The sequence below is a fragment of the Oryza glaberrima genome, chromosome 7, assembly GCF_000147395.1.
Source record: "Oryza glaberrima chromosome 7, OglaRS2, whole genome shotgun sequence".
Taxonomy (NCBI): domain Eukaryota; kingdom Viridiplantae; phylum Streptophyta; class Magnoliopsida; order Poales; family Poaceae; genus Oryza; species Oryza glaberrima.
This window is the reverse complement of record NC_068332.1, coordinates 4,832,768-4,858,925: the sequence shown is the minus strand read 5'-3', so window position 1 is coordinate 4,858,925 and position 26,158 is coordinate 4,832,768. Positions and strand designations below refer to the sequence as shown.

General features: G+C 43.0%; 5 protein-coding genes across 5 annotated transcripts; 1 reads left to right on the top strand and 4 right to left on the bottom strand.

Annotated features, from left to right (window-relative positions):
* Window positions 1-1,637: 1,637 nt before the first annotated feature.
* Window positions 1,638-2,644, top strand: LOC127779310 (protein synthesis inhibitor I-like). The gene is made up of 2 exons (XM_052306037.1): window positions 1,638-2,213; window positions 2,609-2,644. Exons 1-2 carry the CDS (start codon window positions 1,638-1,640, stop codon window positions 2,642-2,644), a joined length of 612 nt encoding a protein of 203 aa, XP_052161997.1.
* A 2,556-nt stretch (window positions 2,645-5,200) lies between these two features.
* On the bottom strand, window positions 5,201-12,062 carry LOC127779507 (methylmalonate-semialdehyde dehydrogenase [acylating], mitochondrial). Its single transcript, XM_052306306.1, has 19 exons — window positions 11,825-12,062; window positions 11,654-11,739; window positions 11,486-11,560; window positions 11,235-11,396; window positions 11,034-11,112; window positions 10,660-10,814; window positions 10,448-10,511; window positions 9,729-9,808; window positions 9,300-9,365; window positions 8,749-8,799; window positions 8,493-8,644; window positions 8,318-8,408; window positions 7,492-7,572; window positions 7,321-7,398; window positions 6,379-6,414; window positions 6,261-6,304; window positions 6,088-6,166; window positions 5,608-5,698; window positions 5,201-5,465 (listed from the first exon to the last, which is right to left on the bottom strand). The coding sequence occupies exons 1-19, from the start codon at window positions 11,850-11,852 to the stop codon at window positions 5,359-5,361; spliced, it is 1,605 nt and encodes a 534-aa protein (XP_052162266.1). The 5' UTR covers window positions 11,853-12,062; the 3' UTR covers window positions 5,201-5,358.
* Window positions 12,063-13,171: 1,109 nt separating this feature from the next.
* LOC127779506 (probable glycosyltransferase At5g03795) lies at window positions 13,172-17,084 on the bottom strand. Its single transcript, XM_052306305.1, has 4 exons — window positions 16,317-17,084; window positions 14,907-15,130; window positions 14,417-14,765; window positions 13,172-14,080 (listed from the first exon to the last, which is right to left on the bottom strand). The coding sequence occupies exons 1-4, from the start codon at window positions 16,872-16,874 to the stop codon at window positions 13,397-13,399; spliced, it is 1,815 nt and encodes a 604-aa protein (XP_052162265.1). The 5' UTR covers window positions 16,875-17,084; the 3' UTR covers window positions 13,172-13,396.
* A 2,621-nt stretch (window positions 17,085-19,705) lies between these two features.
* On the bottom strand, window positions 19,706-22,038 carry LOC127778353 (protein CHUP1, chloroplastic-like). Its single transcript, XM_052304935.1, has 2 exons — window positions 20,511-22,038; window positions 19,706-20,375 (listed from the first exon to the last, which is right to left on the bottom strand). Exons 1-2 carry the CDS (start codon window positions 21,324-21,326, stop codon window positions 19,890-19,892), a joined length of 1,302 nt encoding a protein of 433 aa, XP_052160895.1. The 5' UTR covers window positions 21,327-22,038; the 3' UTR covers window positions 19,706-19,889.
* A 137-nt stretch (window positions 22,039-22,175) lies between these two features.
* On the bottom strand, window positions 22,176-25,073 carry LOC127778354 (peptidyl-prolyl cis-trans isomerase FKBP16-4, chloroplastic-like). The gene is made up of 9 exons (XM_052304937.1): window positions 24,814-25,073; window positions 24,646-24,704; window positions 24,472-24,527; window positions 24,062-24,119; window positions 23,324-23,398; window positions 22,971-23,060; window positions 22,609-22,686; window positions 22,457-22,497; window positions 22,176-22,387 (listed from the first exon to the last, which is right to left on the bottom strand). The coding sequence occupies exons 1-9, from the start codon at window positions 24,980-24,982 to the stop codon at window positions 22,360-22,362; spliced, it is 654 nt and encodes a 217-aa protein (XP_052160897.1). The 5' UTR covers window positions 24,983-25,073; the 3' UTR covers window positions 22,176-22,359.
* Window positions 25,074-26,158: the final 1,085 nt, after the last annotated feature.

Here is a 26,158-nt window from a genome sequence, read left to right as displayed (position 1 = left end):
TAAGCATGGCACTGTGCATGTGTACATGCAAAGGTCTTCAACTCGTGCAGCAAAAAGACACAGCAACAAAAAGAAAATGAACGAGTATTACCTGCATCGACTGCTCCATCGGTGGTTTGATTGCCGCCGCCGCCGCCGTCGTCATCGCCACCACCGCCGCTGTCGCCGCCATCGTCGTCGCTGCCGTCGCAGCCACCGTCGTTGCCACTGCCGCGGCCATTGCCATCTTCACCATCTGTGGGTTGAAACAAAATTATAAAGTCACACATGCACAAGAAAAAAAGAAGACAAAGCAAGAGAAGAAGCTCCTATGAACACCTTCATTGTCATAATCCCAAACGAAGTCATAGTTCAAATCAGATATATCTCCATCGAAATCCTCAACTTCGACCCAATTGATGATGGGTAGATTTAGATCAAAACCGGCCATTACGTACGTTGAACCATGGGAGGGAAGAAGAGAGATGGAAGAAATGTGTGGTGCATTGCCCATATTTATAGGAGAAAATTTTGCTGGCAAATAGTGGCGCCAAGTGAAAATTTTCGATTCATTTTTTGTCGCTGATGGCGCCATCCAAATTTTCGATCAAGCATGCATGCATGGGGCTTTCCAAATTTTTGAATCAAAACAATCCATACATGGCGTTATGCCAGGCGAGCAAAGCGTGCTAGCAAAAATGCATCTGCATGCATGTTGGCTATTCACGCGGAAAGTGCAGGTCGAGCGCACGCTGCATGGTGGTTAATGCTAGCGTATCTTCCGCGCAACTACCTAAACGTCGCTCTTCGAACGGAGAGAATTAATCAGCGTAACTGATATTTAAACGGTTTTATTGGTCTTTGCAACTACAACAGCCACGCCCTATATTAAGGAACGGAGGGAGTATTAGAGAGTTGAAAAGTTGTTTTAAAAAAGCTCTTCGTAAGAAATAATAATAATAATGATGATGATGAAGAAGAAGAAGAAGAAGAAGAAGAAGAAGAAGAAGAAGTAGTATGTCATTGGAAAATTAAAATCATACTACAACAATGCGATCTAACGGTGTAACTAAATATTTATATTTTTTGGTATTAATTGATTAACGTGGTGATTTCTAGAAGTCCAAATTAAGTGAACATATACAATGCCTTGTTTTTCAAGCTATCTTTATAATATATAAAACAAATAGATTATATATTTTTTGGTACAAAATACATATTATTAATTTATGTAGGTAGAGTATTTAATTAATGTTTCCTCTCGATCTAATTATTGTAGGACCCAGCGGGTGGAGCTGTCTGAGGAAAAAAATGTGAAGCGGGACTTGGATTTGGACAACCACGAAAACGTGAAAGTACTACTTCATCACCGTCACTAGCTAGTCCTAATAAAGTAGTATATCTCTCTCTCCAATCTTAATTAATTTCGATATATAGAGAGAGAGAATTAATTTCGATATATATGTATATATGTATATATGTGTATATATATATAATGTATAGATTGTTAGGTAGGTAGAGTAGTAGTAATAATTAAATTAACTTTTCGTGTTGGATCTAATTATTTCAAGACCCAATGGGTGGAGAAAGAGGACGATCAGGAAATTGTGAAGCTGGAGCTGGACGTGAGTCGGTCGGTGAGTGGGTACAGGTCATTCATGTACGAGCTGCAACGGCAGTTGGCCAAGCTGACGGTGAGGACCGCAATAGAGAAGCGACCTGTGCTGCCCCCATACAAGTATAAACCAAAATGTCTCATCCACGTGAAGGTGATCAACAAGGGCCATGGAGAGTCCACGCTTGCCATCAGGCCCGATAATGTTTACCTTATCGGATTCAAGACACAAGCAGCATCGTGGTTCGCATTCAAGAACAGCTATAACCTGATCTCTAGGGCAACTGCTCTCGGGTTTGATGATAGCTACACCTCTCTCACTGGCAAAGGGGGCTACACAAATCTGAAAGATATTGTGGTCGGTAAGAAGTCCGCCCAAGAAGCAGTGGCGACCCTAGCCAAGTACAAGAAGGATGGTTCCGTCCCGGAGGAGGAGATCAAGAAAGCATTGACCACATTCATCCTCATTATCTGTGAGGCTGTACGCTTGGTCCCTGTTCGTACGGACGTCATTACAGTATGGGATGAAGCGGAGGGAGGCAAAGTTGGAAAGGTTGCCTGTGACTCACCGTCAAATGGAAAGTCATCTCTTGCGCGTTCCTTATCTTTGACAAGACCCGTAATGGGATCCCATCCCGGAAGCCCAAAATGTACGTGACTTTGGGTCTCCAAAGATTACAACCGCAGAGACCGCTGCTGATAACATCTATCTAATCCTTAACACCAAGGATTGCAAAATCCCTAAATGAATTCTAGCTAGAGGAGCTGAGTACTATATAATAGCTAGCTTAGCTAGGGCCGTCATCGATGTGGGTGCTAGCTAGCTGAGCTGTCTACTTAATTAAAGTAAAAGATCATCGATCCCTTATTACTACTATATATATATATGTGTGTAATCTGCGCGTCCTTAAGACGTAGTAATATTCCAGTTCACTTGTAACAGCTTATACATACCTATATATAAATGCTATCACTCGCTCATTTTAGTGCTCATTAATTACATTGTTTTAACAGCTATTCCAAGGTTTCAAATTTCTCGCCAACATATGATCAATGTCAATTTTCTGTACGAATTTCAACACAAATACAGAAAAAAATACACGACTAGTATATGTTCTGTCACGATCATTTGCTATTTCAGAAGCAGGAAGATCATTGAGAAGTATTTGTTCACAACACACAATCAGCTGTCAGTTGAGTACCTTTAGGCCCTCTTTGTTTAGGCTTTGGTTTATTGGTCTAGACTTTTAAGTCAGCTTATTGGCTTATATGATTTATAAGTCGGTGGATTTAATGTCCTAAGTTTAGTGGTTGAGTCATACATCTACCTTACATAAGTCAAAAAAGCTTCTCCAACCTAGTTTTTAGCTTAATAGTGTTAGAATGGCTTATGACTTCAAAAAAGCCAAACGGAAAAGCTGCTTGTTTGTTTAGGCTTAGATTTTTCGACTTATAAATTAGCTTATAAGCCTAACCAAAGAGGACCTTAGGCATGCAATAAAAAGGTTCTTCCAGATAGAGGATATGACACAAACTATTATACAGGCTCCTAAGCCCAATCCTTCCCCCTCCCAGAGCCCAGCCCAGCCCAACCAACCCACACAATCATACCACCCCGCCCACAAACGCCCCTTCTCTCCCGATCGGCGTCTTTTTTTTTCTCTCCCTTTTTTTCCGTTTTCTTTTTCTCCTTTTCTTTCCTCCCAATCATCTCCCTCTTCTTCTTATGTCCTCTCTTTTCTTTTTTTTTCCTTTTTTTTTTGTTCTTTTCCCAATTTCTCTCCTTATAAATATTTTTTCTTTTCAAATTATCGTTGCTTAAGGTATGTATGTGGTAGCTTGTTACTTTTCAAATCCTTTTCCTCTACAGTAAACAAAACTTTCACCAATCGAATAATCAAAATTCCAATCTTTGATTGATGAGAGTATCTCTTTAGAAATATCTAGCAAAATAGCATGCGCTAACTTATGAAAAAACCACTCAATCAGTTTGTGAGAGTATGGAAAGGTGTATACAAGGAATTCGTCACGTGTCATCAGACTAATTGATCTCAACCGAGTTAAATGATATATGATTTTGTTTTATCACTGTTTTGTGCCTTGTTTCGGTTTTTTATTTAAATTGACAGAGGTTTTTATCAATAGTAAAAAATATCTTTGCAACACACATGTATTTTTGCTAGTATTATATATTCTCTGGAAAAGATAAGGAGAAAGACAACTGTCTGAAACTAGATAGAGTCCAATAGTTTACGCGAAGTGTGTAGTGTTGAGTATCGTGCAATGTCGCTGTGCTAAGTCTTGAGCATCCAGGGGATGGCTGATCGGTGATCAGCCGCACGGGGCCGCACCTGCGCGGTCAGTTCCGTGTAGGGGTGGGCAAAAAGCTCGGGCTCGTGAGCTCGGCTCGGGCTTGGCTCGAGCTCACGAAGCTCAGCTCGGCTTGAGGACTAAACAAGCCGAGCCCGAGCTCCCTCCATAGCTCGTTTCAAACCGAGCCGAGCCCGAGCTAGCTCGCAAGCTGCTCGGTAGGCTTGTCGAGCTTGTGGAAAACCTGAGTCCCTGAGCCCATTAACAATTGTCTAGCCCAATGGCCCATGAAACAGAGAACCCTAGGTCCCTGAGCGGCTGAGCCGAGCGCCTGAGCGCCTGATCCGATCCCTCCCCTTCCCAGCGGGCTCCGACCCTCCCCATTCCCCATCCCACACAGGCGCAAGCACGCCACCGCACGCGTGCACGAGTGGTGTCTGGCGGCAATTGGCGAGAGGAGTTGCCAGCCACCGCCTCCGGCTCCATCCCCTGCGCCGCCGGCCCACCGCCTCCCTCCCCCGTCCCCAGTCGCCCCTTTGTGCCACCGGCTCGCCGCCTCCCTCCCCTGCGCCGCCGGCCCACTGCACCCTCCCTCCCCTGCGCCGCCTCCCTCCCCTGTGGCTGCGCCGGCTCCGGCCTCCCTCCCCAACGGCGCTCGACGGCTCGACGCTCCTCGTGCTGCCGCGGCGCCGCCTCCCTCCCCCGTCCCCAGTCGCCCCTCTATGCTGCCGGCTCGCCACCTCCCTTCCCTGCGCCGCCGGCTCGCCGCATCCCTCCCTCCACCTGCGCCGCCGCCCTCCCCTGTGCGGCTGCACCGGCTCCAGCCTCCCTCCCCAACGGCGCTCGACGGTCGACGGCTCAACGCTCCCCGTGCCGCCGCGGCGCCGCCTCCCTTCCCTACGCTGCCTCCAGCCTCCCTCCCCAGTGCCGCTCGGCCTCCCTCACAAGCTGGCTCAAGCCGGCTCGAGCTTTTAAACGAGCCAAGCCGAGCTACACTTTTTGCTCGTTCCATTTATCAAGCCGAGCCAAGCCGAGCCTACTCTTAGACCAAGCTTTCACGAGCTGGCTCGTTTCCACCCCTAGTTCCGTGCCCTCTAGTCCTCTCTCCTCTATCATATCCCCTTCTATTTCTCCCCACTTACTCTACATATACGTTTGGTTGAGTGTCTTTCCAACCAGTACTCGACGATATATCCCCTCCCCTCCCCTCAACCAAAGTACTAGATAATGCAATTTCGCAAATGCTTGAAATGAGCCATACAAATCTAGATAACCCCATTTCGCAAATGCTTGAAATGAGGCATATGCAAATACGAGACCAGCTACCTTTATTGGCATGGCATGGCATCCCGCGCCTATCGATTATTCTTCTGTTCATTTCGCATTGGTGCATGTGTCTATTTCCATGGATGGGCAAATGAAGAACGTACAAGATGCCTTTCTTTTTTTTCACCTCACTTCTGCGAGGTGGGCATGGAGAGGGAGACGCGCTGAGCCGGCGACTCCTTCCACTGCTGCGTGACCGTCTTGATCTGGGTGAAGAACTGCACGCCCGCCTTGCCTGCACGCCACGCGGCAATGTTTCATTGAGCGAGTTTCTTTTCAGATGATCGATACGGCCGTAGTTGGATATAGCTTTGAGCCCATTGCAATTGTTGGGAAAGGATCAAAGTGAGATTAGATCGAGAGTGTTGATCTCTTACCGTAGAAATTCAAGTCTCCTGCAAAGGAGGCTTTGCTGCCGGTGAAGGAGAAGAACGGCAGGGGTACTGGAATCGGCACGTTGATGCCCACCTGCGAAGTGCAAAGGGGAGAAGCCACAAACTGTGAACAATCCAAGTTCTTGTGAAGGTTAATTCATATCGACAAATTTATCAATTGCATCAGTGCCCAGTGGAGATTTGCTTTCTGCTAACTTAGAATTCATGCAAATTCAAAGTTCAGGCTCCAAGTTATAGCTGGGCTTGGGGCCCTTCTCACTTTATATATGTGTTTGAATTTGATTTAGCAAATGGAAAAAATCTGGGTTTATTTCAGTTACTTTAGTTATCATATTTTCTCCAAACCTGTTTTTCAGGCCCTGTCTAGCTAGGCCTAGTTAGCATGCATAAAATGTCCGCGCGTTTTTATTTCTCGAACGTGGGAGAGATGTAGTGTATTGTAAGAAAGAGACTACAAAATACCTGGCCAGCTTCAATGTCTGTTTGAAATTTCCTTGCAGACACACCAGATGTTGTAAATATGGATGCTCCATTGCCATATCTGACACACAAAGAAATGTAGGAAGATTTTCAAAATTTCAACATGTGCTCAATCAGGACTATCTAGTACATGGAAGGAATCAATAAAGCATTACTTGTTTCTGTTCACAATTTGGATAGCATCATCTAGGCTCTCAGCCTGTAACAGAGAAAATGGTCAGCAGTGTAACAGATCTTTTATTGTGCATAGCAAGGGAAACAATTTTCACATACCTTCATCAAGAGAAGAACTGGACCAAAAATCTCCTCCTGTTTCAATTTAGCAAAGTTCAGTTAAAATATAATGCATATGCGGCTTCTAAGTATGCAACGGCTGTCACTGCAACATATGACAATGTTCATGAATCATAAACTGGTACAGCTATACTAGGTATCTGTGACAATTGTCTCAGCTCGTGATCATAGGGGGCATTAGGAGGAAGAAACAACAATAGGACAACAAATAAAAGTCGGCCACTGCAATAAGGATGTCTACTTGAGGAGAACAGTGTCTTGCAAGTTATAAATGGGAAAGTGAGCAATACTGAGATTTGATACCATGCAATACGCGAGTTATCTGCTTTGCCATTTCCTTGTTTTGGATTGTTAATTACATTGGTCTCCAGACAAAATCATATAATTCTTTTAAAAAAGCATAGGTCAAATGCACTCCTGAAAAGAAAGATACATCATAGTCCCAAATAAATTAATACTCCCTCTGTCCCAAAATATAAGCATTTTTAGCATAGTGACAAGTCAAGCATTTTTAACTTTGACTATTAATAGCAAAAAAAAAATAATCAATCATGTAAAATTGATATTACTAGATTTATCATTAAACAATCTATCATAATATGTAACTCCTTTTATTTAAAACATCTTACTTTCACAGATATTGTTGGTCAAAGTAGCATATCAAAGATCGTATCAGAGTCCAAAAATGCTTATATTTTGGGACGGAGGGAGTATCAAATAGGTCCACAGTTAGCACTTCAATTAGAAAATAATATATCCTAAATGCATTCCATGTTTTAATTTTTAGAACACAGACAGCACTAATCCAACAAATAGCTTTGCAGGAGGCTAATAATGCAACCTTCCTTCCTTTCATGGCTCTTCAAACAAGAAACATCAGTCCTAATGCAGAGTTTAAAATGACAAATTTCAGAATAATACCTTGTAACATTCCATTTCACTTTTAACATCAGCAAGGAGTGTTGGACCAACAAAATTACCATTCTCAAAGTTAGGAACCTGCAAAATTTAGCACAGTTTAGCACTATTATGCATTGCTGCATAAGAACCAGGGGAGAACTGCAGGCAAGGAAACAACTGAACTAAAATTACCACAATATCTCTTCCATCAAGCAGCACACGAGCACCATTATCAGCACCACTTTGTATTAATTTGCAGATACGTTCCTTAGCCTGTTGATAGTAAACTGTTAAGACAGGAGATATTGAGAAAAAGGAAAACAGAAATGACAAGGTAGAAAATGTTATAAATTTATATTTACAAGAAAATAGCATAAAAACTGTGAGCGTAACCAATGTAGTAGCCACAATCATTATGAATCTGAAGCTAATAATACTCGCAGCCAAGCCCCAAAAGGTAATATATATTTCCAGAAAATATATACCACATACCAACAGTCTCATCAGAACCAAAAAAAAACAGAAGTAGCCTTTTCTGAATTTCAAATGCAATTTCATGCACTATCACTATCGCTAAACTGTAATCAATCTCAACACAACAGGTTCATTCATGAACAGACGAGATCAAAAAATACAGAAACTTTACAAGTCATTACTTGGCTATGTAATTTTAACAGTCTTGAAATCTGGGGATGTTAAGTTCACGTGTTGAGTCAACATAGAAATCATGGCATAAAAGGATAAATGTTCATAACCTATCCTACATAAGTACCGAGAGAAGTCCACATTAGGATAAGTTTAGGTACCAAAATAATATCTGAACTAGATGATTTCAATGTGTATACACGATTAGAGGACCATTCAAGTTTTTTTTTTTTTTTGGGGGGGGGGGGGGGGAGCACAAATCCAGTTCAGTGTTCCAAGTAACAGGGAAGTACAAGTAGGATTCCACTTCATATTTAGGTTACTTAAAATCAGGTCAACAACCTTTTCGTTGGTAAAAAAGCAGATGGTTTACCTGTTTGCTGATCACTGGACCAAGGTCTGCATCACTAGCCATTCCTGAATTAACCACAAGGCTGCTTGCACGTTTGACTAGCTCATCCTCCCTACAAGACAAATGGTTATTTTTATACTTCATTACCTAATGCCAGGTCTTATCCTGAAGAAACAAACAGGACAGAAGTATATACCATGGCTCTGAACCTCCAACAAAAACAGCAGTGCTCAATGCCATACACCTTTGCCCGGCAGCACCAAAACCAGCAGCAATAAGGGCATTCAGTGTGGCATCTCGGTCAGCATCAGGAAGGATAATTGCATGATTCTTTGCACCCATATTAGACTGAAAATAAACAAAAAGGCATTTTGTAACATGCTGCTTACAGCACACCAGGCAGAAGTTTTCGAAGGAAAGGTTCTGCATGTCAGGAACAGGTGCAAACTAACCTGAACACGCTTCCCCTTTGCCGATGCTCTAGAATATATATGCATACCAGCCTGAGAGTGAGAGAGAGATCATAATTATATCATCTGCTGAAACAAATGACTAGCTTTGGGCAAAAATAAAATAAAGAATGATTCAGGTATCATGAGTGTAATGTGACATGTGCTATACGGATCTAACATAATTGTTTACAAGTAAATTTTACAACCGAATGTCCTAACATCATGAAAACATCCTCATGCTGTGTATACATGTTTATTATCAGTTTATCACCATCATGGTAACTGGTAAATTTATAATTTTTATAAGTTAGATCATAATCAGAATTTGAACCATTATGACAACATAAGAATACAAGATCGAAAAGATCTCAAACATGTAGAAGTGTGTGATAATGCAATGGCCTAGATGCCAAGTTAATGACCTAAAGACTGAAACAGAATAGGATGAATACCAGATTTGCAAAGTATTATGCAGAGCAAAATAGACAGATGATTGATGCAAAAATGGTACCACAAATCGAGAAATAGACAGATCATTTGGATCCGCTTACTATATTGGAACCAACAAAGGAAACTGCCTTGATGTCCTCGTCATCACAAATGTTGTTCACAACATCCTGAAATAGTAAGGTAGAATCAGAAAGCAGCTTAGCAAGTGTGGTGGCTAAAGACGAACAGATTCATGAATGTTTAGCAGTAAAAATAGCATCATATAACCATGAAGACCAAACAATCCCTACAAAGCTAAGCATGGTAAGGTGAAGTTTCAAGGCAACTTTTTTTTTTTTTTTTGCCAGTGTTCCAAGGAAGAGTAAAATTATTGTCATGTTAGCCAGAAAATATCAATCATCGAATATCTATTTGTGCTGTAGCAACACTTGGCACCAACAGGCACAATAAATAAATTATTTAATCTAGTATTGAGCTCAAAAAATGGAAAAAAAAAAAGGAAGGACGAAGAGTAACCAAGGTTACCGTACATGGGTACCATGAACAATGTTCAACACACCCTTTGGTAAACCAGCCTCCATTGCTAGCTCCGCAAGCATCATAGCAGCCCCTGAAGTAGTAACCAATAATTACAAAGTATGCCATCACATTACTAACAGGAACATGTCATGTGCCTTCTTTTGTTCTACTAGACTAAGATTACAGCCTCTTCAAGGACATGAACAACAATTGCTACTTTATAATATATCTTTTTCATGCCTTAGAAATACTACTAGTGCCAGTTCACAAAAACATGTCATATTTTCACTCCATCTTAAGTCCTTGCCATGTACACAAAGATTGTAAAGCAACATGTAATCTGTTTTTATTAATATCTCAATGGAATTGTAAAAGGTTGTCTTGCTACTACCTCCAAAGAGTTAAAACTTACTGCTGGTTTTTTTATAGCAGTAGGTAGTGGAAATGTCCAATTTGGGTAGATAACTGTGCACCAAATGTTTAACTTCACCATATGTTATAGTAAAAACACACCCCCAAAGCTATAGTACCAAATGGATATGTATATAGTGAATACATAGAATCAATGATCTTATATGTTGTGGAGAAAAGTACAGCTTGGTTAACCCGCTCTGTAACATCAGATAAGCATTTAACCATATATTTTTATCTGGCTTTAAATTGTCGTCAATGCAACAACAGCGGGTGTAGTGAATAAACTGGGTAAAAAAATGATGATAAAGCAAAGCACCTGGATCTTTTTCTGATGGCTTTAGAACAAAAGTATTGCCACAAGTGACCGCTATTGGGAACATCTGCAGCCAAACGGAAAGAAGAAACAAATGAAACGATCAAATCATGGCGTGTTGACTAAAGTAAGATGTATTGCATGGTATATTGATAATTGGGCTAAGAGTCGTAATAATAACAAAATTTGATATTAAGAAGTGAAGTTGTGCGTACCCATAGGGGGATCATAGCTGGAAAATTGAATGGACATATTCCAGCACATACACCAAGTGGCTCCCTAATGCTAAAGGTGTCAATCCCGTTAGAAACATTTGATACATATTCACCCATCTGCAGTGTCCCCATTCCACAAGCATGTTCCACCACCTCTACAAAACCAGGAGTTAATCAGATCTTGCAACCAGCGTGTCAAACATCCAGTATAAGAAATATTCCTTGAAAACAAATATCATCTCATTTGAATCAAGCCATAGATTAAGATTAGTAGATTGAAAGAACATAACGACTACTCATAGATTTGAAATGCTGAGATTATCACTATCTAATGAAGCAGTGAAACCAGGTACTATAAGGGTCTGAAAACCAACCTAGCCCACGGAATACATCGCCCCAAGCATCCTTCAGTGTCTTCCCCTGTTCGGTTGTAATGTTCTCTGCCAGTTTATCCTGACATCACAAAAAAAGAACAGAATCACTATAACATGATCAACCACATCATCGAGTGAAGCTTCTAGCTCTCCAATCCCCCAACGATGGAAGGAAGGTCAATCCATCTATCAACTAATTACCATGTTGGCCCGGATGAGCTCCTGGTACTTGAGCATGATGCGCTGCCGCGTGGTCACCGGCGTGTTCCGCCACCCGGGGAAGGCGGTCCTGGCGGCGTCCACGGCGGCCCTGAACTCGTCGGCGGTGGTGAGCGGGATCCGCGACACCACCTCCTGCGTCGCCTGCGCACACCCAGAGAATCACTGTCACATGCCCCCACACCACACCTCCCAAATCGATCGATCGTGGGGAGGCTCACGGCGGGCTTTACCGGATTGGTGACGTCGACGTGCTCGTCGGCCCGCGACTCGACGAACTCCCCGCCGATGAGGAGGCGCACCCTAGGCTGCGCCGGGAGAGTGAGAGAGAGAGAGAGAGGTCAATCACACTTCACACGGATGGGAAATTGGGAATGGATGAGCCGCGCGCGGGTGCTTACCGGAGACGAGGCGCTGTCGGAGAGCCACGAGGCGGCGGCGGCGGTGGAGAGCGGCGCGGCCATGGGAGGCCGGCGGAGGCCGGAGCCTGCGTGGGGAGGCGGGGCCGAGAAGGGTCAGAGGAGTCGCCGCGGAGAAGGGAGGAGGAGGAGGAGGAGGCGGCGGCGACCTACCTGAGCGGAGGAGGGCGGCGCGGAGCATCGGTCGCCGGCGGCGAGTGGAGTGCAGCCTCTCTTCTCCGGTTGTTCGGGGGGTGGTTGGATTGGGGAGTGGAGTGGTGGAGTAGAATGGGGGGGAAGGGGAGGCGTGGCTGACCTGTGCCGTGACGTGTCCTATTTGTATCCCCCGTGCGCCGGCGCCGGCGGGACCCACCGGTAGAGTAGGAGGAGGCGGCGGCGGCGGCGGCGAGCTCGTGCCTATAGGAAAGCACCAAACCCAACCACCCGGAGCTGGACCTGACGTGGCAGGTGGGGCCCGCGCCAACACAGCATGTCAGGACTTGTCAAGTGTCAACCCGCTTCTCATATCTCAATCTCATAGGTGTGTTTAGTTATTAGAAGTTTGATTGAAATTGGAGCGATGTGATGGGAAAGTTAGAAGTTTGAAAAAAAAATTTGGAACTAAACTCGCATCAATCGTCCATCAAAGTTTGCAGGTTTCCGCAAAATTCGTATAATAAGTATCTCCAGAAGAGGATCCTCTAACATATCGTGACGTACTGTTCACCGTGATTGACATGTGAGCCCACAACTCTCAGGTCCACATGTCAGCGACCAAATCAGTGGGAAATTATATCAGTGGATCTTAATCCAGTATTTCCCAGGTTTATGTCAGTCAAACGATTATTTTTTAATGAAAAACTAACCAATGTATTTCTTTCGTCTTATTAAACAACCAAACCTAGTAGAATAAGCGCATGTCTATATTTGTTGAAGTAAAAGTGTCTTGTATACTTCTAGATTGATTTTTTTTTCATGAGACAGACAACGTATATGAATAGTTTCGACGGTTCACCGTTTCGTACTCTTTCTTCCTGATTAAGATATAGATTATTTTTCGTTTGTATGTTTTTCAAACGGTTAAAAGGTGCGATTTGAACGGGAACTTTTATTAATATATAAGTTGCTCTAAAATATTAAATAAATTATTTTCAAGTTTATAATAATTAAAACTTAATTAGTCATCCACTAATGATTTATCACGTTTTGAGATCTCAAACATAGCCTCGACGTGAGTGAACGAGTGATTTTTAAAGTACTCATTAAAACTAGGTCCAATCCGACAGTTTCATCGGTCAAAAATCAAATTTAAGACAAAAATCAAAGGTTAAAAAACCGTGCGATGTTTTAAAAGCAAATTCACGTGATTTGTTCAAGAACTGTTACTTTTTTAAGCAGACGTATATATAGCAAATTCGCATATTACATACAGTTGAAAAGCTCATTGTTTCTACTTTCCATAGAATCCAACGGAACCCCATTTGGTGCTTTGTGCAGAGAGTTACTCCCAGTGGGTTACTGCCCGAATTCACCAGCATAGATAATTCCTGGCACAGTGGCACTTTCTTTAAAACATTTGTACACGGTGCACAAACTGCACAACGTCGCTCCATGAACATCCTCTTTACAAAAATGCAATTTCAGAGTTTAACCAAAATATACACACATCAAACATTCGAACGAGCTCTCACACACAAGTTGAGAGAAACTAGAAGCAAGCAACCGACCGATCACAGAATATTTGGTTCAGTCCTCCCGTGCAATGACCCTGACGTTGAGCCTCCTGAGCCAGATGGAGTGGAGGATCATGTGGAACACGTCGAACCGCCGTGGCGCGCCGTCGCTCACCATGAAGTGGCGGCGCACGGCGCGCACCCGCCGCTGCATCCGTATGTACTGCCTCGGCGACACGGCGGCGAGGATCTCCTTCAGCCGCGGGATGTCACCCACCGCCAAGCGCACCGAGAACGCCGCCCAGTTGAGCACGTCAGCGAACGGTAACGCGTAGTCGTTGCCGATCACCACGGGGACACACTCCAGGTAGATGGCCTCCACCACCCGGGGGCTTGCCACCTCGTACCCGCTTGGGCACAGGCAGAACCTGCTCCGCCGCATCATGTCGGTGTACGACATGCCGTGGCGGCGAGGCAGGTACTCACTAACCTGTATGTCGGCGTCCTGCCCTTTCCCCCAATGTTGTAATAGCAGGGGGCGGACGGGGCCATGGTCGCCACCAGCAAAGAAGGCCAGGATGGGACGGTGCGATGCCGATGGCCCGCCCACTTGGCAGTCCACGGCATCGCTCCGCAGGTTGATCTCCGGCAGGGACACGTCTCTTGACGGGTCAAACCCCTCCGATGTGTTGGCATTGCAGAGCACCCTGATGGAGTTGGAAAAGAGATGACCGTTCGCCGAGGAGACATACGGCCCCTGCCACAAAACCATTCATGCTGACGTGTCAACCAAATAAGGATAACCATGAAGTTGGACATAATGTAGTGCCACTGCTACCCAATGTGTATGATAATCCTTGAAATGGTAACTCAACTGATTGATCCCAATTACTTTTGAAGTATCACAGAAGTTGATTGATACTACCTCCATTTCAAAATATAGTAATATAGTACCAAATGATGAATAACACATATCCTAGTACCACGAATCTAGACATGGTTCATCTGTACCGACCATTAATTTGGACAGGCCCCCTGTCCAGATGGTATCTGTCCAGATTCGTACTAACAATTTAGTTCTGTAGTTGCTTACCCAGTCATGGCATGAGAGCATGAAGTGGTCAGCCCCAAGGCTCCGGTTCCAGTGTGGATACTTGGTCGACACCACGTTGATGTAGTCCGAGATGGTCCGCCGCAACGGATCCATGTCGTGCGAGTTCGGCTCGTAGATCATCTTCACCATCTTGACGACGCTGAATGGAAGGAAGAAGACATGGGCCTGGTCCGGGTCTCTCGTGCGCATCCGGTTCTCCATCTCCATGGCATATATGAACCTGCCTTCCGTCGAGTATATGCTGCGACACGGCCCATCGTGGAACACCGGTGGCTCGCCTTCTTCGTAGACGAAGACCTTGAAAACCTTCTCCATTTCCAAGTAGCTCCTGCCAGCATAGCCAAAAAAAAAAAAGGATCACAACAGGTGACATTTCACAAATCCAAGTGTTTAACATGTTCTCTCCCTGAAGAACTACATGTACTTCACACAAGTCAAAGCAATTTGATCCTTAAGAGTTGTTTGGTACCTGTGAAATGCATAGGCATTTCTGTACACTGGCCCAACTGGCACATAATCTTTGTCTGTCAATGGGGGCTTGTTATCCTTGTTTTGGATGGCTTCCCTTATCGTCGCCCGAGCTTTAGCAAGACCGAGTTCTAATCGCTCCAATTTCACATCCCTTCGCCTTTGCGCTTGCGGCATTACCTGAATAATATCATCTCCACTAGCAGCATCACCAACACCCCATTCCTACCACACACAAAAATTCAGTTCAAGAAAGGCACCCAAACATAAAGGCCCAATACAAAGCTGGAAAACTCTGTTGCATGCAACATTGGTAGGTTAATCACATTCTGCAGACGAAACACGACACAATCGTTAATAAGAACACAAATGCTGAACCCAAATGTTCTTCAGATAAAAACACCTCGGGTATTTTTGTAAATGTAAACATGCTCATTTGGTCCGTAAATTCGCAAAGCCTGCGATAATTTTGTATATGTAACTTTTCTTCAGATAAAACTCTTTGGTAATCATGTTTCCAATTCTAAGTGCAGAGTGCAAACATGTACAGGTCTATTCCTTCTGCGGTCCCCTCTCACTCTGAGACTGAAAGTATAGAGAAGATCCAAAAACTTTGTGCACACATGTCAAGCCCATGAGAATGAGAGTGCAGAATATGGCTTCCTTGCAACTTAATCTTTTCTCTGTGCCAAGATAAGAACATGCATCTCTGGTTGTCTCTTCCTCTCTTAATAAAAAAAGAATATCCCATTTTATTAATTTAGTATATTTGGTCCACAGACTACATTTGTTATATGATCCATATTAACTACTATATATTTGCAGAATTGAACTGTGCTACCGTACAAAATGGTATAGCTATATTTAGTTCACGTCATTGATAGTATGATTCTAACTGACTTAATTACCCATATTGGATATCCGAATTTCGTAACAAAAATTTTGTATATGAGATTACTTTGCATGAAAAATCCAAACATGTTTGCTCATATTAAATGATTATCACAGAAACAAAGCCTGAAAATCATAGAACAGAAGGAATAACGTACATTCGCGTTTTCACTAACACGTCGAATTACACGATTTCACAGCAACAATATACCCCAAAAAAAACGAATATGAAACAAATAGAGCATGGATACATACTGATATCAGCATAACATATATCGGCTTGATTATTAGAATCTGTGTGATTCTTTTAGCATGTCAGCTGTTTTCATTTCTTACAAGGGTAGCCGAGGATTTGTCCCACCACTTTTTTGTTTTATTTCAGTAATTAGTTTTTTTTTAATAATGAAATAGAATCTCGGTCTTTGCTCACAGAGGTACAGTCAATTGTTTCAGTAATTAGTTGTGTGTGCTTAATACATTTCTATTATCTTTTAAAGAAAAAAGATACGGACGCGCATACCGGAGCAGGAGCCGGAGCCAGCGCCGGTGTAGGTTCAGCTGCCGCCGCCGTGACGGCCACGCGAGACGGCGACACGCCATCGCCGGAGCTAGAACCGATGATCAACGCCGGCGTCGGCGCCGCCGCCGTCGACGTCATCTCATCACCGCCGCCGCCGCCTCCTCCCTGAAACAGCACCTCCTTGCTCGTGCTGTTCCGGCTCCAGCTTCCACGAGCGCCACCACCACTACCAAAGCTACTAGAGGTGACCAGGAGGTGCTCCCCGCCGCGGCCGCCGCCATTGCCGCCGCCCCAAGAACTCGGCTTACGCAAGGAAGCAGCGTGAGAGCTAGCTGCAGGACGAACCAAGGTAGACGAAGACGAAGACAAAGAAGAAGAAGAAAGGAAGAACCAAGAAGAAGCTTGTGCCCTCGGATCCATTGAAACCACCAAGATCACCAAGGCCACAAGCGCAAGGCACGCCGCCGCCGCCGCGGCGCACGTCGAGGCGGTGGCCCTGCCGCCGCCATGGCCATGCGAGCAAGGCAGCAGCAAGGAGGAGAAGGAGCTGGCTCTCATGGCGACGATCGAGCAAGAAGAAGAAGAATTAATGATCGATCAATACATGGCAAGGTAAAGGTTAGCTAGCTAAGCTAAGCTGCAGGGATGAGCTAGCTCGATCTGCCTTGTTTGTGCAAGGTTGGTTAGCACATATCCATGAGAGGATTTGTGCTGGAATTAATGCTGGGTTGAGGAGGTTGCCATGGATGAGAAGAAAAGGATGCGAGGCGAGCAGCGATCGAGCTGGATTTGGTGACGAATACGACGAAGAATGGTAGAAGTACTAGCTAGAAGGTTGGGTGGGCCCCACCTGATACGGTGTGAGTGAGCTCAATAGTTTAAGGGTCAGCCCGGTCAATATGGAAGCTTTCTCAGTTAGGCCCATATCGTTCTCCCTTATTTTCATAATCCCTTCGTTCCATTAAACAACATATTTAATATGAAATGCGACATACTACGAATTTGGAAAATATAGAATATATCACATTTTATTTAGTATTAAAATATGTCACATTTTATACTAAGTTTACTTTTAAGGACAGAAGAAGTACTAACCTCTTAATTTTTTCAACAACTATTTTAAAAATCTCCTTAGAAAAACCGCTCTTTCCCCTTCTTAAGAAAAACCTTCCCTCATGAAAAATCGGTATGAATAAAACTAAATTGTAAATTTATATCCTAATAAACAACACAGGATGTAATCATGTACTCTCTCTGTCCTAAATAAGTGCAGTTTTGCACTATTCATTTGTAACGTTTGATCGTTCATTTTATTTGAAAATTTTTATGATTAGTATTTTTATTGATAATAAATGATAAATCATGAATATACTATTTTTCTAATTTTTTTATAAATTTTTTAAATAAGAGGGACGATCAAAACTAGTGTTTTTTTTTAAAAAAAAGGGTTCAAAGTCTTCAAGAAGAAGAGTGGCCCTCCATTGTGAGATGAGGTAAAATCGAGGGGGCTATGTGGGAAAGAGCCAGTTTCGTCGTCACGAACTCATCCAAGGCATCATCAATCCTGAGGCGAGATCTTGGAGGGTTTGTCTCGGCTCCCCCCTGCCGCCAGCGCAGCTGCAGCCGTGCGGCCGAAGAAGACAGCCAATCGAGGGAGGCATGGCCGGGTGTCGCGCCCTCGCGCTACCGTGCGTTGCGTCGAGATTCGGGGCGGCGACGCAGATGCGGTGGTATGCGGCGCCGACGGCAGACTGCTTGGCTGGTGGTTGTGATCGATCTGAGTCGGACGCCGGTGGGGTGACACGCGGCGGCGTGCGGTGGCGCCGCCGTGCCGGTGGGGACGACGCGTGGGCGATCGACTTGTGGTGATTCAATGCGCGCTCAACGCCTCCATATCGACTATCGTCTCGGAGTTACGCGGATGGGTAGTTCAATGCTTGCTGCTGCTCCATACTTGCAGGACATTCACGAGGATTTTTTTTATCCTAAAAGTAGAAAATAATATATATTACTTTTTCTTTGGCTTTTAAAATACTACTCGCTCATTCCCATTTTAGCTCATTCCCATTTTAAGTGTAATCATAAGTTTCCGTATCTAATTTTGATTGTCCGTTTTATTTGAAATTTTTTTATAATTAGTATTTTTGTTGTTATGATATGATAAAATATGAATAATACTTTATGCGTGATTTATGTTTTTTAATTTTTTTAAAAATTTTTTAAATAAGACAAACGATCAAAGTTTAGCACGAAAATATATGGCTACATTTAAAATGGGATGGAGGGAGTAACTGACATTGTTAACTTTTTAGCACAACGTTTAACTATTCATTTTATTTGACTGTTTAGTATAAATATCTAAAAGTATAATTAAGATTATAATTTTTATAATAAATCATAACAAAATAAATAATATTTATATATTTTTTAATAAGCCGAATGATCAAATATTATAGAATATATACATTTTGGAATAAGTATTTTTACCTATACCGGTAGTTCTATACGAGCATATACAATATGTGTGTCGACCTGGTTTTGAGTTTCCACCCATGCTGCTAAGTACTACTATAATAAGGGCTTGAAACTCCGGAGTGAAATTTTGGTCATTTCGGAACCCCGATACGATATTATTTCAACTGAATTTTTTATTTTTAAATTTTTATAAATTTGGTAATATTTTTTTAAAATCTAACCAACATTTGTTTAAAATTTCCGAAATTTCAGAAATTTCGATGTATTGGTAGCCTCCAATAGAATTAGCCAAACCGAAAAATTAAACCATAATAATAACCATAGCCATCAAGTTCTAGACCCAACTTTTAATTATGATGAAATATTTTTTTTCTGTTGGCAGGTGATATATATTTGACATCTCGACGGCTAATGCTGAGGTGAGCTTACTAATTATATACTTTCAGTAGTTATTCTCTCCGCGGTCTCGACTATCTAGCATTTACAAAGCCACTGTCAAATGAGTCACTAGTTTATTCTCAACAGGCGTAATCTTTCACTCAATACTAAAATCTACAATTGAAGTGATCAATTTATAGATTTCGGTGCAAACCAAATTTGTTACAAACTAAACTAAACATGACGGTGCGCTCGTTGCAAGATTTAACCTAACATATTGAAAGCGAGTCTTCGTAGTACTGTTGTCACTACTTATATAGACCATTTAGTTTATTTAACTATAAATGAAATATTTGTAAGGGGTTTAAATTTTTTACAGATAGTTTTTTTTAAGACTAAGTAAATCGATATTACAAGTTAGGGCAGGAGAGTCTTAACGCCTTCATTTTTTCCCATACATAAACAAAACTGTCATCCAAGGTAGTTTAGTACTAGTGTACATACACGAGATTCACTGCTCACAAGCAAGACAAATCTTGACCATGAATGTTAACTTTCCTTCTCAACACAACACAATTTACTCAAGTACGTACAACGTGTTCATCCGAGAACAGTCCGAAGACTGCTGATTTTTTCAATTGAAACACATACAAATTTGAACTTTTTTTTCACCTCATCACAAGTAACAAATTAAATAAATTCGAATTAAATTTGAACGGATTACATCGGACTAGTTGGGAATTCGATCTTGCACTGCCTCCTGCTGTTCCCGCCCTTTCCACCGGCCCACCCCCTCAGCCTGCGGAGCAATCTGGGCCGTCCGATGCTCCTGCACCCGCCGGCGACGAACCCCATCATGCACGACGGCTCCGCCGCGCCGCGCATCTCCGACGACGAGCTCGATGACGCCGACGCCGCCTTGCAGAGCTCCACCTCGTTGCTCGGCGCCACCGCGACCACCACCTTCTCCCCCTTGTGCCGCGGCTGCGCCGGTGTCTCGTCGCCGATGATCGCCGCCGGCGTGCCGACCTCGCCGCCGTCGAGGACGAGGAGGTCGTGCTGCAGCCACGCCGTGATCCAGCCCAGGTAGATCATCTCCTCCATGTCGGCCGCCCACCGGTCCCGGAGCGCCTCCAGCCCGTCAAGAACGTCCCTGCCGCTCGACCCCAGCTTCCTCATGCTCCTCTCCACAATCACCTCCACATTCTGCACCAGCAAAATTAATCAATTGATTTTGATTTGATTTCACAGTGCTCATTTCTGTTCAAATTCAACTGCAATTGCAAAATGAAATGAGACAAATGAGGTTGTGTAATCAGATGATTTGATAGATTTGTTTACCTCATTGTTTGTTCCTTTCTCCTTCTGCAGCTGCAAAGTGAGCTGCTTCATCTCCTCCATGAACTGCTCAAAGCCCTGGCACCTTGTGGCCATTTCTGCCTCCCTGGCATCAAGAGCCAGGACTCTTTCATCAATGGCGTCCAGGTCTTGCTTGTTCTTCTTCCAGATCTTCTTGGACTTGCTCTGCATCGCATCGAACCTAGCTCGCATCGTCGCGAACTCTTCAGCAGATGCGCGGATCTCCGCAGCAGCTGCTTCCAGCCTCTGGTTCTGAGACTCCAGCTGCTCCAGCTTCATCCCCAGGCACATGATCTGCATCTTCTGGTATGTTGATTCCTGCTCCTTCATGTCGCAGTAGTCATGGAACTGCGATTCGATGCTCGCAGCCTGCTCTTCGAGGGCGGACACCATGCGCTTCAAGCTGTCGACGTCTTCCATCATCATTCTCTGATCATCTTGAACTCTATTGACTGAAACTTCTGATGAACTATCGGAGGCCTGCGCCACCATGATTTCTTCGGTATGTGAAAATTCACTGCTCACAATCCTACCTGTGCTGCAGGGATTCTCTGTTTGCACTAGTTTTCGCGGCGCACGATGAATTGAATCCATTTCTTCTTCCTCTTCCTCGCGAATTGAACTTGATCCGTATGATGGATCCAATTCGGTTGGGCTATCAGACAGGTCTATATCACTGTCTCTGTTTGCCCTATCTGTTATGAGGTCAAAGATAAAAGAACCAGCAAGGGGAAAGGTTAAAGGAAATAATATTTTCAGAAGGAGATTCTTGATGCCCTCTGCTCTCTTACTTTCCATTTAGAAGATCTCATCATTCCTTTAGTCTCCATGAAACAAGCCATTTAGTATATCCACTGCCCCACAGGGCGTTCCTACCTTGCTTTGCCTTCAGGTCTAAACTATGCTAAATCTCTCCAGTTCTCTAACAGTTTTCTTGCCAACATCTTTGATCAAGGCCACACAAAGTCTGGGTTCTTCATTATCATTGTTTGATTTTGTTTCACACAAGACCTCTCGTTGTTAAAGTATAGCCTGAGGTTTTGTAACTTGTAAGTTGTGATTCATCTGTCTTGCAAGGCAAGATTAGTATTATCCTATTTCTTGATTATGAGAATAAAGCATAATCTTTGCATGCACAGGATGCAAAGGGCTTCTCTCATATAAATGTTATCCAGGGTCATACTGCTGGCAACTTGATACCTTTTCTAGTAGTTAAAAGGTGCTTCCTATAAAATATAGGAAAATTATAACTGATCCACATTCTGTAACTTAAGACAGGAAATTATATGGTAGATAGTAGATACCTTTCCAGAGATGTGGTTATTGGCTGAGAATTGTAGGCAAGCAACAGTAATAAAATAGACGAAAAAGCATCTAGGTACCAAAAGGCAGATCAAAGTACCAGGTAACCAGGGTTTCCTAGAGGGATAATCCTAGATGAACACTTCCTCACTTCTGGTTTACACTTTATGTTGCATTATTATTTCTGCTTTTGACAAATGCATGTATAAACTCTCTCAAACACCAGAATTAAAAATCATATATTGGAACCTAGCAAGTGAACTTAACTGACCAGCAAAGAATCTTCAAATTGCATAGGCAAACTGAAATTGAAAAGAATGTAATCCAAAAAAAAAATCCTATATATTCAAGAGAGAATCTGGCAAGTCTATATTTCAACTCAGTTCAAATCCTTACATGATCATGCACTTATCTATGCAGCGCCACCAATGAATTTAGATACATCTAGCCCTTTATTTCTCCAGCTGTTGAAACGGCATGTCCAAATCACGTATGTTATATACTACTTACTGCAGAAGTCTATGCACATCTATCCTTCAATGATCTTCACAGGAGTCCTGTGAAACACATTATTCGTTAGCATAATGCAGGAGGTAAAAAGATGAATTAAAAATAGTTATGCCTACCCATATGAATTCTGTTTAACTGATAGTAGTTCAACGTCCAGCTGTTGACAACAGAGGAAGGAACATGTAACAATGACATGGAAAAAAGAAAAACAAAAACAACAAAGTTGAGCATATCAGTGTAAATGACAAGGAAGCAAATGACAATCGACCTCAATAGTTGCATTTGGAGGAATTTCCTGAACGCCCTTCTTCCCATAAGCCAGCTCAGGAGGAACTATGATCAACCTCTGAAAATTTTGGAATAAAATCAGACTGAAGAACAAGAAAATGTCCACAGCATATCAGTTCAGATTGAAATGACCCAAGGAACTTAACATATGTGATATATCATTATCATCAATTAAGATCTAACACAATCATCAATACTATTCTTTGCTATTATAATGTATGATAGAAAACTTAGACATCCTCAGTTTTGTTGGGTACAGGTCTTATTTTTCTTTTAATCAAAGCTATCTTGAGAGAAAATATTACCGGACAAAACCAAAAGAAAATCATAGCATTAGCTGACCTGGCCTCCAACCTTCATTCCCTCAACCCCAAGATCCAATCCCTTTAGAACATTGCCTCTTTCAGAATTGCCAATATCAAACCCATATGGCTGCAAATCATGTAAAATATGTAAAAGACAAGAAGTCTAGGGTGAACATATTTGAAACTATAACCGCTCTATTAATACGACATTGGGAAACTATCGAGAGATTTCAACATGTGAAAATTCAAACAACACACATTCTAACCACAAAATGATGTGCATAGGTATTGTTTTGAAATAAGAAGGAAGTGGGAAGAAGGAACTTATCTAATACACAGCTGTTAGCATACAACTATACACAAAAAGAGGCAGTAATGTCAAAGTAATACCGTTCCGCCACCAACACCGAGACCCTGCCTGCTTGTCATGAATGTTATGCCCTTCCACTTGGCCACATAATGTACCTGCAGTAAGATGATAATAGATCACTATACTTGAAAAATTGGAAGTGAGCTTTTGGACATTCATCTGCTAGCATATAAATTGATGGTTCATTGTTTTTACATATCATGGAACTGAAGACTAATCTCAAATTAAAGGCTTCCTCTTAGGCTAGTCTTGCAGATTTACATTTTTCAGCAGGAAGTTACCTGTTCCATGCTTACATAACTGACTGTGGTTCTTAATACTCAGCCTGATAGTGTAGTTACAATATATATAAAATACTATATGCATACATGCCTAAATATAAGACATTATTTTGCGTGACTTCCAAAATGAATTAATACAACAGAAGGAAAAAGCAAAAGGGAGGTATCTGGATGCTTGTTGAAAAAACATATACACAACTGAAAAACATCAGATTTTCTGAAGAAAAAATGTCACCTTCTGATATAGCATTACAGGTTCGAATTAAGATTCTTTTTTTACACAAATCAAAATTGTCTCGTTTCATGAGGTATCAAGCTCGTTGGATTATTCACTCTCATGATGGCATTGCTCGCGATTACTTGATTTGCAGTGCAAATCAGCATATGCAAATGTCAGTTAACTATTCTATTGTGACATGGCTCGAGCTCTACAAATATATAAGTTGACTGAACAGCTAGCATAATAAAGGTACATACTGCGACACGGGATCCCTTAACAGCCTTGAGCCCAGATCCCACCGTGATGTCGTAATACCTGCTCAAAGCTTCGGAAGTTACACGGCATTCAGAAAATGGAAAATAGCAAAGAATGGTCTGCCTTCCAGTCACACGATAACAGAACCTGTCTGAAGAAAACAATTTTGTAACATGTTAAAACCAACCTTTTGTTATACCATTTTTTTCCTAAGCACATTGACGGATTGACCTTGTTAATTAGTGGAATGAACTACCTGTTATACCATAATATCCACATAGAAGCTACATGTTGACACCATGAAATCATCCCAATTTAGGGCCAGAAATTCGTGCAGTACACAATCAATTCCAGTTTTAATTTGATGAACTAAGCGATGAAAATTCAACAGGGAGCAGCTGCAGAAGCATACTTGAGGCCATTGGGCAGGGTGGTGAACTCGCTCTCCGGAATCTTGGCGCTCCTGAGCTACACAACCAATCCAATCCAACCAATCAAACAACAAGAACAGGAAAACATTTCAATCCCACATCGCAGGATCATCTTCTCAAACAAATAGAGCGCAAACAATTCGTCAGGTCCTTACCGCTCTCCGGCTGGTAGACACCGCATCGGCGTCTCCCCCAGCCACGCCAATCCCCACAGCTACGCCGCCGAGACACAAACCACACAGATAATACCATCAGAGCGCGTAAATTTCAGCAAGCAGATTTCTGAAACAATCTAGAAGGGGGAACCATCAAGAACTAATAACCTGCGGTGGCGGCGAGGAGGGAGGCGAGCCATCGCCGCCGGGTGGTCCCGTCGTGGGAGGCGCCGCCGGAGCAGCAGCGGCAGGCGAAGGCGGCCGGCCGCCGCGGCCGCGCCGTCCCCGCCGCCGGCGAGAGCGGGAGGGCGAGGCGCGCGGAGAGGGAGAGCTCCATTGTTTTGGTTTGGTTTGGTTTGATTTTTTGTTTCTTTTTTTTTTTTTCGTTTCGCGGTTGGGTCGAGTGGATTTTGCGTGCGTGGCCTCTGAATTTTCCTCAATCCTTTTAGAAAATCGGAATCTTCAGTTTCAGCCACACTACAAAAAAAGGGAGAGGGGGGGGGGGGGGGGTGGGAATCCATTTAATCGAATTTTGTTAGCATATTTTCGCTTTCATGCCCGGATGGAGCTAGCATCTCATCGAGTCAAGATTGACAATCGACTGTATAATGTAGGAAATGAAATGGAATTTGGAGGGGGGTATGACTTGTGAGAGGATTTGTTTTCAGAATATTTTTTTTGCGAATGTAAGTTAATATCGGTCACTGGTGGAGAAACCATTTTTGGTCGATCGGCCAAAATTCACGATAGTTCCGGTTCCACTAAAAAACGGTTCAAAAGGTTAGAGCTACTTTTTGATTTTTAGTCCCGGTTGGTAACACCAACCGGGAAAAAAGATCGGCATGCGCCGCGCGAGATCGAGAGGACCGAGGCGCACGGAAGGATCAGTTAATAAGTTCTGACTTTTATCTCCTCCTCTCCTCACTCATCCCATGTAACACCCTAAAAAAAAGAAAGAAAGCTAGCAGCAGCAGGCCATGGGCCTTGGCCCATGCATGCATGCGGCCCAGCAGCAAAGCGAGCAGAGCAGCAACAGCGCTACAGTACTGCGCGGTACTGTAGCTAGCTGTAGTACCACCTCGCTAGTTCTGGCTGAGGGGCAGCTACTTATAAGGACGGTTGTCCGGTCACTGTTAACTCCGGTTCGAACTTTTTGCGTAAAGCGAGAACGAGTCCCCTCCCCACTTCCTCTGAATCCCCTCCCCACTTCTCGGGCGGCAGGCCACGCATAGGGCGGAAGCGCGGCCAGCCGGTTCTCCTCTCTCTTTTTTTATAATGTGATTGACAGATGTATATCTTTTTTTTTATAATGTGATTGACAGATGTATAATTGATCCGTGATGCATTTGATTTGTGTGTAATTCTTTTAAGATTTGTGATGTATTTGATTTGTGTGTAAGTAACTTAGGATTTGTATTTGTGATGTTACTTAGATTTGGGGTTTGATTTAGGTATATGCATGACACTCGATTTGGGGATTTGTTGTTTGATCTGGGTATATGCATCCTACTCG

Bases quoted from the DNA above. Each gene is read 5' to 3' on its own strand.
- LOC127779310 (XM_052306037.1), top strand. From the start codon at position 1,638: ATGTACGAGCTGCAACGGCAGTTGGCCAAGCTGACGGTGAGGACCGCA. The intron at 2,214-2,608 runs GTAATGGGATCC...TTGTTTTAACAG, and splicing joins CCTTATCTTTGACAAGACCC to CTATTCCAAGGTTTCAAATT.
- LOC127779507 (XM_052306306.1), bottom strand. From the start codon at position 11,852: ATGCTCCGCGCCGCCCTCCTCCGCTCAG. The intron at 11,561-11,653 runs GTAAGCACCCGC...CTCCCGGCGCAG, and splicing joins CCGACAGCGCCTCGTCTCCG to CCTAGGGTGCGCCTCCTCAT. The intron at 5,466-5,607 runs GTAAGAGATCAA...CGTGGCGTGCAG, and splicing joins AGGAGACTTGAATTTCTACG to GCAAGGCGGGCGTGCAGTTC.
- LOC127779506 (XM_052306305.1), bottom strand. From the start codon at position 16,874: ATGAGAGCCAGCTCCTTCTCCTCCTTGCTGCTGCCTTGCTCGCATGGC. The intron at 15,131-16,316 runs GTATGCGCGTCC...TGTGTGTGGTAG, and splicing joins TGGCTCCGGCTCCTGCTCCG to GAATGGGGTGTTGGTGATGC. The intron at 14,766-14,906 runs GTACCAAACAAC...CTATGCTGGCAG, and splicing joins AATGCCTATGCATTTCACAG to GAGCTACTTGGAAATGGAGA.
- LOC127778353 (XM_052304935.1), bottom strand. From the start codon at position 21,326: ATGGAAAGTAAGAGAGCAGAGGGCATCAAGAATCTCCTTCTGAAAATA. The intron at 20,376-20,510 runs GTAAACAAATCT...TTGCTGGTGCAG, and splicing joins AGAAAGGAACAAACAATGAG to AATGTGGAGGTGATTGTGGA.
- LOC127778354 (XM_052304937.1), bottom strand. From the start codon at position 24,982: ATGGAGCTCTCCCTCTCCGCGCGCCTCGCCCTCCCGCTCTCGCCGGCG. The intron at 24,120-24,471 runs GTATGCTTCTGC...AGCTTTGAGCAG, and splicing joins ACCCTGCCCAATGGCCTCAA to GTATTACGACATCACGGTGG. The intron at 22,498-22,608 runs GTCGATTGTCAT...TGTTGTCAACAG, and splicing joins CTCCAAATGCAACTATTGAG to CTGGACGTTGAACTACTATC.